Here is a 12132-nt window from a genome sequence, read left to right as displayed (position 1 = left end):
ACAGGACCTGCCAAACCAAGCCTGCTTTCCCAGGGCTGTTTGCCTTTCACTCTCCCTTCAGCAGCAAAATGGATCTTCAGATGAACATCCTTTAAAGAAACAGCCCTCACAGAGCAGAGACAGCAGTGATTTGGGGTTGGGGACAGCAGATTGCAAATAGAAAGGATGTTTTATGTCTTTAGGACCCTGGGCACCCTGTGCCTCAGCACCCTCACAGGGAAGAACTGCCTAAGAGCTCATCTCAATCTCCCCTCCGGCAGGTTAAAGCCTGCAAACATTTCAGAGGACACACTGTCCTATCACCCAGGTCATGGATGAAAATGTTGAACAGTGTTAACTCCATACTGTTAGAGGCAAAGTGATGGCTTTAGACTCAGTCATCTTTATACACACTTTCCAGAGGAAAAAAAACCAAACCAAACAACAAAACCTTCCTCCCCCTCTCACTGCCAGGGATGTATTTGATGCTGTGCTGTACCCTCACACACGGCTTTTGCTGTGTCTGCAGCAGGAGTCTGCAAGAGGACTGACACCTTCACAAAAGAGCCGCAGACACGTGGCTAAACAAATCCATGACATCAGGGCAAACAGTCAAAGGGAAATAAACCCTAAAAGATGCAAGCTATTTACTACCCAGTAATGCATAAACAGAGTGAGCTCATTTGGTAGAGAAAGGGGAGCACCAGGAAGGGCGCAAAGATTAAAGCAGGCTGGAAAATGTGTGGATTTGTTTTGATGGAAACTTTAGGACTTGCTCTCGTGTCGAATCAGGTGTGGAAATGACTGTATTGCAATTATATAGTTCCATTAAAAGATTGAATATTCATCAGGAAAGAGTCTGCATTCCTTGTTTTGTAAGATGAAAATGCCAGTCTGGTTTCGGTGATTTAGCAGATGGATACAGCTTGAGCTCATTGGCTGATAAGATCAGACTGCAAATAAATAAGAGAATGGGGGATGGAAAGAACAGGAATTACAGTTCCATCACTACTTTTCAGGATACACTTCGGGGTGTTTCCTGTACATTCCAGTACCTTTTACACTATGAATTTAGAGCAGAACCACCACCCATTCCAGTGTATAATTCAAGTTCTGAAAGAGAGACACATCTCTGCAGCAGTGCAAGAGGAGGAGCTGCACTAGTACCTGCAGGTCAGCTTTCACCCACTCTCGTCTTTGGCTCACATCTAGTTGTTAATTCTTGTTTAATGAATAACAGTAACCTCAACTAAAGAGACTCTGAAGGCCAAAAGAATGCTTAAGCTTTTAGTGCTAACAAAGACTAGTGCTAGTGCAAGATGAAACAGGCAACATCAAATGTCCGCATCAGGAGTCCCAAAGAGCTGAGTCAACAGAAGTGCGGCACTAAGTGAAACTGCTGGCCTAGGCAGTGAAGGAACAAAGGTTCCTGCTGCACTGAAGAAACTGAAGGGCTTCACCAGTCTTCCCAAGCAAGTTCTCACAGGAGCAAGAGAAACACACACTGCAGAAGGTGATTCAGGAGCAGACAACAGTGATGCAGTTTGCTATTCCTCGCTCCACCACCCACCACACAACACACGCATGGCCGTGCCAAGGAGTGAGAGACAGACACAAAGTCACTGAAGAGACAGAAAAGCTTTCAGGACCTCTGAGATCAGGGCAACAACAGTTAAAGCAACTCACTGGGACTTCCAGAGCTCAGTTTCATTTTAAACTAGAGGCAGAAATCAGTGCATGCATGGGAGAATGCAGGGGGAGCAAGTTACCACTGGCTGAAAGCATCACCTGGGGAAGAAGCCCCCACCAAGCAACAGGGCTGCAAACCCTTGGAGTAACTCTGCCAGACACATGAAACCCGCAGCGTGGCACAACCCCTCCATGTGAGCTGACACACACAGCATCTGTGAGGAATCCATTAACTGCATCAAATGAGTTAACAAAAGCACCCGCAGAAGATTCACCTCTTTTACTGGCAGGTGAGTGACTGCTGATTATAGCTCAGATTTAAGTGACTGCCAATTTCAGAGGCTTAAAGAAAGTGCTGAAAAAATTAATACCATTATTAGTGGCTGGAAGTCACAGGAGGAGCAGGAATCAGGGTCAGTTGTTGTGTTGTGTCCAGCAAACCACAACCTAAAGCAGGAACCAGCAGTTTTTCCATCTGTATGGAAATCACAATATACAATCCCCAAAGTCCAGATGCAGCTTAGTATGAAACACAAGCACAGACCCCTCCATCCCCTCATCCACCTCAGTAGTTGCTCTTCTCAGGGGTGCTCCTCACAGCTCGTGGGAGCTGGCATGAGGCTCCGGCAGCTTCTCAGTGTCACAGTTCTGAATGAGCTGGAAGAGGAACTCGACCTGCTTCTCGTAACCCTCAACTGAGATCCTCTCATTCAACCCATGGATCCTGGAAGTAAAAAGAAGAATGTTTTTCAGTCCAGGGTGTGTTTGTGACCCACCTGCATGCACCCAGCACCCTACTTGGTTGTTCACTTCATAACGCAATGCACAACATCAAAATACAGCAGAATACACCAAATACTGCAATATCTGTTCCTCAGGGCAACCAAATTGACTGATTTTAAGGCTAAGAACACAACCAAGTTCATGGTGTATGCAGACAGGAATAAACAGTATTCCATCTCCCTGCCTATTCATGTCACTGTCCTGGCTACAAGAGCTCTCCTCCTGTATCATCTGCACCTCACTGAACCAACAAATCCAGTACGTGCTAAATAAGCAAACAGTCCCTTGCATGATGTTCTTTGTTATCACTTTGCTCCAGGAAACCTAACTTCCAGCTTTAAGAAGCAAGTAAATTCAGAGTGGCATGTGTCCAAACAGATGGATACAACTCTTAAACAAGGCCAGCTATCAGAACACCACCTTCCACTCTGCTGCACTGCATAAAGGATCCAGTGAGCTTCTCAGCATTGCTGCTGTGCCCACTGGGACACCTACATGAGGTCATGTCTGCATGTGAGGTGAAGAAGAAGTGCTAAAGCTCTCCCAGCATTAACTTCCGTCCATCCCTCTTTGCGCAGCACCCAGGTCTGCAGGAAATGGATGGCCTAATGGAATGTGAGGCAGTGCTGCCACCACGCCAAGGTACACAAGGTTGGGTTTCCTTCTGCCAAACACTGATCATCTTCTCTTTCCAAGGTCCCCACCCCAAACTGCTGCCCACGTGCACACAGACAGTACCTGGGGAGATCATCTGAGCTCAGGAGCAGTGGGTTGAAGCGGTAAATAGCGTTTGTGATGTTAGTGAAGTGTCTGCTGTCCGTGTTCCCGATGCACGTGCCTGGAACACAAACCTCAGCTTTACTTTGCATGAGAGCAGCAATTTCATGAGCCCCACTTTTCCCAGAAGAAAGGAAAGGCATCTGATTAACAGGTCTTTATAATCCCCCAAAAAGCACTGGGAACAGCTTATTGGTACATCCTGGAAGCACATTCACTAAGAGCTGAACGTATGATTCAATCATTGTAAGAACACCCAAGACACTAAAGCTTAAGCATCAAACTGCAGTCAAACAGTACAGAACTAGGAAGGAGCTGTGAGGAAGGGAAGGGGCTGGGATCACAATACAGAAAAGCAGGAATGGCTTTGCCAGCTATGAAAACAATAAAAGAAGACCTAAAGCAAGAAGACCTCCTACTCTCCCTCACAATTCCTTTCTTCCCCGAAGAGATTCCTTTGTATGTGCAGAGTTAAATGGAAGGCTCATTGTTTCTGTCAGTTTCCTGTTTGCTTTTTGTACTTCCACTACTAAAAAACAACATGAAAACTTTGAAAACATAAAGAGGGAAGGGAATCAAGAGGAAAAAACAGCTGTTTCCAGCAGTTAACAGCTGGGGTGGAGGAGTACACACAACATGGAAACAAGTCAACAGTGGGGGATGAGGGAGAGCAAAGCAGGGTGGAAGCTGGAAAGGAAACAATCATCATCCTGTGCTTGCTGTTACCTGGGACTACACTGTCAACATCTGGGAAAGTATCCAGAATGGTCCTTTGGAAAATATGGACTCCAAATGACTGGTCATCCCAAGGACTGGTGGGGAGTGGGTCAAACGCCTCCACAACATCAATCTTCACTCTGTCGTCAGCAATGATGTTTCTAACTGTCTCTAGCACCTGTGGGTAAAAAGACAGGCATTAAATAAGCCAAAGAAATGAGAGAGATGGCCACAAATGGTCCACTTTCCAGAGAGCATTTGTCAGCCAAATACAGCTGCAGAGTTAGGACAAACTGGGGGCAGCCTCTCTTCCTCTCACTCAGTCAATGGCTGATACTTAAGGTAATTGGTTTTGACCCCAGTGTAACCAGATGCACATCATTGTCTCAAGGTATTCTTGGACTGCATCAGTCCTGACAACTTGGTAGTTGGGTCATTGAAGAAACTAATCCAGGAAAAGCTTCCAGAGAGGTAAACTTCCAGAAAAGCTCGGGAAGGGAAGATGTTATTTACTGTCAAATGTTTCATACCCACTGAGATGTACAAGATTCCCATATTCTCACAGGTCACAAACCTTCATGCTTCCATTTCATAACCGCATATGATCCATGTGCTCTTTTGGCACAAAAAGGCTTCTGAAACCTGCTCGATATAACTGCAAGCCATGCCTCTTGCTCTGCTCCACATTCAGAAGCCACAGTAAACAATGCACTTTGTAATCCGTCTCAAAGGAGGAGAAAAGGCATTTGATAGGCTGTGTTTCTGACAGTCTTCATAAAGGAGCAATTCCCAAATCATCCCCTTCTACTGCTTGTATGAATACAGGGGGCGATGAAATGGCCAAGTGTCGCTGTAAGGCTGGAAGTACCTCGGTGGCCTTCTCTGCAGAGTGGATGCGGAAGTTCACAGTTGCTTTTGCAGAAGATGGGATGACATTTAGCTAGAAAGAAAAAAAGGAAGAACCAACACTTCAAAGGAAGTTCAAACCAGATTAAAATGCCAAGTGCAAACTCAGAAAGTGCTCAGACAACTCCAGCCTAATGCTTCACTGTTTCCACTAACATGAAATGTGGGATATCTTTCTGTACTCTCTGTTAAAACACTGTACATCTCATCTGGAATGTAGATAAATCCATAAAGAATATTCATCAATTCAACAAGAAATTAAGTTTGCTGATAGATACAAGTTTTCCTCTTGAGAAAAGAAACCTTATACTGAGAAATCCTGGAAGTCTTTTTAAGCACTATTTGTACCTCATCTTCATATTACTTTTCCCCAGTATGAGACATGTAACTCATTTAAACGGTGCTACTGAAGACTCTTTTTCTACAGAGTCAATATTTATACTTTTGTTAAACAAAAAAGGTATGAACAGTAAGGAAAAAAAAAAACCAACGAAAAGACGAAAACAGGGTGTCACTTCTGTCCTGGCCACTCAGTGTCACTGTTCAGCCACTGCATCTTGTTTTCTTGTCCAGTGGTGCTTTTCAGTAACAGATTTTTCAGGGACACACCAAACAGCCTGCTTATCTTCCAGGGCTACAGTATTTTTGGATAGCTACACCTCCTTATCAGGGCAAGATCTGGCTGTATCAGCCAGAACCTGTTATCACTCGGTCCAAGGTGCACACTCCATACTTGAACGGAGGTAAACGGCAGACCTGTGCTCACAAACACAACCCCATCTGGGCTAGGAAAGTGTTTAGGACAGTGAGTTTCAAATACTGACATTGATACTTTGTATGATTACACAGAAAATACTCTTTTCCACCCTAAAATCTTAACACTACTTCACAGAGATCTTTTTGTGACAGACAGCAGATAACTTCTGAAAGGAGGTAATATTCAACTGTGGCTAAAACCAAGCCACACCTGGAGTAAAAATGAGACTGGTGGTGACACCGCAAAGGGTCCAAGACCAGGGCCCATGCTGATCTTATAACGAGGTATAAATAGGTGCAAACTATATGCCCCAATTCTCTTATGGTACTACACGGAGAAAGGTCAAAATGAAGCTACCTTGATTCCTGCGTGAAACATTGTCACTGCTGTCGTCGTTCGAATCAAGGCGTTGGTGGAAGGTTTCCAGGCAAGAACTCTTACAAGAAAGAAACAAGAAAGAAGTTTAATATCAGTAAACCAGAAGCACCATAATTCCATAGGCAATAAGTTGAATAATGGCCTATTCAGTTAACAAAGTGGTTATTAACAGGAAAGCACTGACACTGTCTAAGCTATGAAGTGGTAGGACTATTTGCTGGGAAGACTAGAAATGGCTTTTGAGCTTCATCTTTGAAGGGTGAGAGGTCTGGGAATGCTTACCAAGAATGTATTTTCTTACCTGCTGACAACAGGGGAAAACAGCCACAGATTGCTCATGATGAGATTGAGGGGAAACGTGAACTAAGTGGAAGAAATAAAACCACAAATCAGAAGGTTTCTAGTTTTCAAGACAATGCATAGTCACTCAGCTCTTGTTGAAACAATTACCTGGGGGAAAGGCCAGGTTAAGCCTCCCTTTTTCCAGAGACTATGTAACTACACTCGAAATTCATATGCTCTTCACTTTCTAATATGAAATCATAGTTCTTTCCTCACCTCTGATGCGAGGTGCTCCATAGTCATGAGTTCTGGCCCATGGCCAAACAGGTTCCGCAAGGGATTCTGCTCCAGTCTATGGCAAAGCACACCAACATGTGGCATTTAGATCCCCTCTGACTATTGTCACTCCAGAAGGTCGATAGGAATTTGATTTCTGAAATGCATCCATGGATTTGAGATGCAATCACACTGTCCTCTCCTGGTAAGTACATCTGCAAGCACAGCTCCCTGACTGATGCCTGAGCATTCCAGTCCCATACAAAGTCTTTCTTTGAAGAACAGCTGAAAAAATCCCAAAGCCTGACACTTATAAGGAATACATGTAAATCTAGAAAAATACCACACTGAATTCCATCACATCTTGACATATTAAGTTTTTCTAAAAGACATGTTTATGAGCCAATCTGCTATCCACACAGACATGTACAGAGATGATTTCCCCAGTCACATTCTGACTATTTTACTTGGCAATTGTCCCTTTGCTCAGGATTGCATTGCAAAGGGAGTTACAAGTTTCAATGTATTTTGGGAATTTGCAAACTATAACTATTTAACAAGCCACTTATCAGTGACTTAGGAGCCTGCTGAACTCTCTTGGATGTCAGATGACAGGGAAGCTCTCACCTGGTCATTGCTGCTGCAAGAATGCCAATACTTGTCTCCTTTGGAGGAAAGGATGAATGTCCTGGCTCTTTTTCCACAGTGAAGTTCAGTGTTATTGAGCCCTTTTCTGTGATAGCAATTCTGTCCAATGATAAAGAAGTAAATGATTAATGCAACTAAAAACACATGCATAGACCACAGGCAAAAAGATCTACACTGAGTATTTTTAGGATCATAAAAAACACTAAAGAAGCAGCAACATCAAATCCTCAACACGAGGGCTGATGTCTTGGCTGCTTCTCCAGTGAGTAGACACTACAGCAAAAGCATGCATGTCCTGGCTAAATGGAGCTTTCTGCTGCTGTCAGCACAGCTGTGATGGACAGCAAGCAAACACCAAAGGTCCTTTGCTTGCACTTTGTGCATTGCTGTAGCTTTTAGCAGCATCAACACTGCCACATGCCTTGGCAACGTATTTTATTGCCATTAGCAAGGTCATTTCTTACAGATTAATTCTTGAAAATGGGTCATTTACACCACAGTCAATGTGTTTTCTCTCTTACACAGCTACTGGCTTCTTCACCCCTGTGACGATGCCATCTAGTATGGCACTGCCCTCATCCAGCAAGAAGCAGAGCTTCACTCCTCGTGCTTCCAACAGAGCTGCCATCTCCATCGCTCCCTTCCGACCAAACACCTGTGGGAATCAGCCAGAGGAACGCATCAGGTGAAACCATCCCCTTGGGAAGGACACCGGAAAACATCTTGCTGTTGACAGTGCCCAGTGCTACAATGCAAAGAATGCCAGAAATCCCCTAGTGAGCAGCTCCAGAGCAACCTGTCAGGAGATCCTTCCATCCTTCTCAGCAGAATCACTGGAGACCATTAATGGCCCAGTAGCAGATGAATCTGTATCCACACTGGGGAATGCTCCCATCCACACGCCACTGAACACTGCTGTGAACCCTTGGCTCTTGGATATGGTGATACATCAGAGCCATGAGCTTCACAGGTCAGTCTTTTTAAAGAGGTATTAATAATTCTTCCTATTTCGAACATGAATAAAGAAACCCACCTCATCTGTCTCTCTGCACCAGTGGGCATTGCCACAACAAACAGGGAACATTTCTGGTTGCTCTTCCTGACCATTTGGAACAAGCATGTAAATCTTAAGCCAGCCTTTCCTGTACTACATGGACTCCAAAACGTGACTCCTGCTGCACCTTCCGTGCAGAAAAGAATTTGCACTAGCACCCTCCTGTGTCCTTTTCCCTTTGCTCATCACACCAACCCCTTTGTCAATGTCACGTAAAGCCAAATGATCAATATTAACTATGCCCACGTACCTGACACAGGATCTGCCCACATAACCCAGAAAACCAGGAAAGACTTTCTAGGTAAACAATGTTTTAAAATTAAGCCTTGTGACATACATGAACAACTCAAACAACTTGTTATTTCAGTGAAAGAAAATACCTCTTCATCATGGCCAATACCAACATAGAAAGATCTCTGGGGTCTGTAATTTCTTCGCAGCAAAAACTCCAGAGCTTGCAGAATCCCCTGCAGAAAAAAAAACCCAGAATGTATTATACTATTCTTGTGTGTTAGAAAGGAGAATAAGCATGAAAGAATGCAATGTGATGTCAAAGAAACACGATGCATTCACAGCCCTTAAGGAGACTTTGTCCTGTTCACAGTTGAGCTTTTATTTGTACAGCTCCTACTGGGGATGTTCACATTCTTTGGGAAACACACTGCAATAGTTTTGATCACTAATGTTTAAGACTTGGTGTGCTACACAGTGACAGTGTGCATACACAAAATACAGTGTCAGCTTGTTCTTGCTGCTGGTGAAGTCAGGGACAAACTGCACAGGAAGCCCATCACAGTTGGGATAATCCAAGGAACTCTCTGTTCTTTAAGCTGCCTGTCCAACACGCAGCTTGGCTCCGACTTGAGCTTCCAAATCCATTTATATGAATGAGAACTCAATTTTGTACAAGAAGTGCTAAGATGGCAGAAACAGAAAGAGAAATGAAATCTCCCATTTGCTGTATTGGTATCATCTTGCCTGGTTTTTAAATTTAAGCTAATCTCTTCTCTTAGAAGAAATGACACTGCCTCCACCTTGCCAGCTCCCACTTTGCCATGTTCACTGCAACTGTTCATTGTTATTGTCCACTTGTGGAGTTACTCATGCACTTCACAGTAGAAGGAAGCATCAAACCAAGGCCGTAAATTGCAAGGCTTTGATATTGATGATTAAACAACCTCAAGAAACTTTCAAGGAACATGGTCTATGCAGCCACAGGCGCCTGTGGGACACTGCTTTGCTAAACATCTATTTAAACTGAAATAGAGGGCTGCCATGGAAATGATCTTTGCAAGTCACAAAGGACTATTTTCCTTATTAATTTTTCCATCAGGCTTTTCCCAAATGAGAAACCCTTCACAATCTTTTCCAGACTTTATTCCTCCCAAATGTACTTCGTACAACAGCTCTTTGTTCTGCCACAGGCTAGCTAGACGGTATTTGACTCTAATATTAAATCAACAGTGTTTATTTTGAAACTCAAGCCTTTGCAAAGGGCCAAGTTTGGCTCTGAATGCCCATATGACACCTGGGAAAGTGCACAAGGTCTATCCCTGACTTCAAACACAGCATTTGATACACAATTTACATAGGGCAAAGAGGGGCAGGAGAAACAATACAGTGAGTTTCAAGAGAACAGATCCCTCCAATCTACCTTTTGTCAGGCTCTGTATCTCTCTGAAAGGATATTACCAAGGCGACGTACTATGGCAGAGTTTTTGTTATCCAGAGTTCCTCGTCCATAGATGAATCCTTCATGCTCTGCAGCTGAGAAAGGAGGGAATTCCCAACCCTCCGGGGGAGCAGGCACAACATCCATGTGTGCAAGCAGCATGTAGGGCATCATTTGAGGGTTAGAACCCTGGGCAGTAAAGAGATGGCTGTAGTCACCAACAGTTTCATGTTGGATGAACTCTGAAGAAAACACAGCTGGGAAGACTGTGAAGAAAGGAATTAAAAAGGTCATTTAAATAAGTCAAGAACCAAACCCCACCACTGCAAAAAGCCATTTGAACCTTCTCTGTTCTAGCTCTGGCCATGCTACATCACTGCATGGTACAGAGGTTTTGCCAGTCCTTTCTGGAGGAAAACAAAGCTTTTTAAGCTTCTTCCATTCTAGGCAAGAACCCCATATGTACTCTCCATTTACTAAAAGAAAACTGAACAGCAGAGGTGGTTAAGAATGAGTTTAGTACCTTTCCGAATGTAATTCCCAAACTCTGCCATGGCAGTTGTATTCAAGTCCTCTGGAGATACGGAAACAGTTGGGATTTTAATGGCACCTTCAATGGAATATGAAATAGAAATCATTCGACACGGAAATCAGCCAAACAAGACTTAAATTGCATGTCAAAAGGGAAAGGAATATTTCTGTTCCCGAATGTTTTCCAGGCTTTAAGGATTATCGCACAGGACAGGAAAAGCTGCCACTACCAGAAGAGACTGCTGTGCTTGAGCTGAGCTGTGTGCAAGCAGCACACGAGTACTTCCTTCCAGTGCCAGCCAAGGTATTTCCCTAGATACTTCATTCTTCATCCTAATGTGCTGAATGATGCTGTCACAAACGCCACTGCCCAGAAGCAGCTGCGTTTTGCTGGGTGACCCAGTTCCTCATAGTCACAGCCTATTCTGGCAGCTGCCAGACGGCAGTTCAAGCTTCTTTTTCAACAGTGGGGCCGTGCTAACAGATTGTTTCATAAAGACAGGTCTCGTTTGTCTTTGTAGTTAGCACAGGGGCAGACAAGGCCGCTCTCCAACACCAAATCACTGCCACGCAACACGCGGGTCCCAGTCACAGCCTCCCTAAAACCACCCGGCAGCTGAGGGTACGGACACAGTGCGCTCCCCCCGTGGCCCTGCCTCCCCCTGCGGAGGGAACCGCACAGCCCCGGGGCACCCCATGAAAACGGGGGCCGGGGCTTGCGGCACCCACGGGCAGGCGCAGCGCAGGGGCGGGCGGGCCCGGCCGGGCCCCCTCACCTCGCAGCGCCTCCTTGAGCTCCAGCCTCTCGCCGGCACCGAAGGCGGCGGGGGCTCCGCGGCGGGCCCAGAGCCGCGGCACGGCCGGGGCCCGCAGCACGTAGGCGCGGAGCAGCACGGCGGCCAGCACCGCCAGCAGCGCGGCCACCGCGGCCAGGCCCGCCGCCAACAGCGCCCGCCGCCGCCGCCCGCTCCCGCCCGCCATCCCCGGCGGACTTCACCCTGCCGCCGGGCCCCGGCTGAGGCGGGGGCGAGCACCAATCGTCACGCACCACGCCCGGGAGCGTGGCCAATGGGCGCGCTGGGCCCGCCCCCTCCGCTCGCGCGTGGGAGCCGCTGCCGGGCCCGGTGGCAATGGCGGCGGTCGGGTGTCGGGGACGGGATGGAGGTGTTGGGTTCTCTGCATGGAGCCGTGTCTTTCCTGTGTCAAAGGGACGGTTTGGGGCCATGATGGAGGTGTTGGGTTCTCTGCATGGAGCAGTGTCTTTCCTGTGTCAAAGGGACGGTTTGGGGCCATGATGGAGGTGTTGGGTTCTCTGCATGGAGCCGTGTCTTTCTTGTGTCAAAGGGACGGTTTGGGGATGGGATGGAGGTGTTGGGTTCTCTGCATGGAGCCGTGTCTTTCCTGTGTCAAAGGGACGGTTTGGGGCCATGATGGAGGTGTTGGGTTCTCTGCATGGAGCCGTGTCTTTCTTGTGTCAAAGGGACGGTTTGGGGCCATGATGGAGGTGTTGGGTTCTCTGCATGGAGCCGTGTCTTTCTTGTGTCAAAGGGACGGTTTGGGGATGGGATGGAGGTGTTGGGTTCTCTGCATGGAGCCGTGTCTTTCTTGTGTCAAAGGGACGGTTTGGGGCCATGATGGAGGTGTTGGGTTCTCTGCATGGAGCCGTGTCTTTCTTGTGTCAAA

General features: G+C 46.2%; 1 protein-coding gene across 2 annotated transcripts; it reads right to left on the bottom strand.

Moving 5' to 3' along the window:
• Window positions 1-834: 834 nt before the first annotated feature.
• On the bottom strand, window positions 835-11430 carry PM20D1 (peptidase M20 domain containing 1). 2 transcript variants are annotated; one of them, XM_061454950.1, is made up of 14 exons: window positions 11226-11430; window positions 10442-10528; window positions 9952-10184; window positions 8627-8713; window positions 7714-7847; window positions 7172-7291; window positions 6545-6620; window positions 6288-6349; window positions 5966-6044; window positions 4814-4885; window positions 3955-4123; window positions 3190-3289; window positions 2233-2392; window positions 835-2143 (listed from the first exon to the last, which is right to left on the bottom strand). In XM_061454950.1, exons 1-13 carry the CDS (start codon window positions 11428-11430, stop codon window positions 2263-2265), a joined length of 1554 nt encoding a protein of 517 aa, XP_061310934.1. In that variant the 3' UTR covers window positions 835-2143; window positions 2233-2262. The 2 variants fall into 2 exon arrangements, with proteins under 2 accessions (XP_061310934.1, XP_061310933.1); XM_061454949.1 differs by having other exon boundaries at window positions 835-2392.
• Window positions 11431-12132: the final 702 nt, after the last annotated feature.

This window comes from Pezoporus flaviventris, unplaced genomic scaffold (assembly GCF_033815535.1).
Source record: "Pezoporus flaviventris isolate CSIRO_AGI_PZ_B2104156 unplaced genomic scaffold, CSIRO_AGI_Pfla_v1 ptg000017l, whole genome shotgun sequence".
NCBI classification, from domain to species: domain Eukaryota; kingdom Metazoa; phylum Chordata; class Aves; order Psittaciformes; family Psittacidae; genus Pezoporus; species Pezoporus flaviventris.
Note: the sequence above shows the minus strand (reverse complement) of the source record. Positions and strands in the feature narration are given on the sequence as shown.

Bases quoted from the DNA above. Each gene is read 5' to 3' on its own strand.
- PM20D1 (XM_061454949.1), bottom strand. From the start codon at position 11,430: ATGGCGGGCGGGAGCGGGCGGCGGCGGCGGGCGCTGTTGGCGGCGGGC. The intron at 10,529-11,225 runs GTGAGGGGGCCC...ATTCCATTGAAG, and splicing joins GCTCAAGGAGGCGCTGCGAG to GTGCCATTAAAATCCCAACT. The intron at 10,185-10,441 runs GTACTAAACTCA...CTTTCTTCACAG, and splicing joins TGGGAATTACATTCGGAAAG to TCTTCCCAGCTGTGTTTTCT.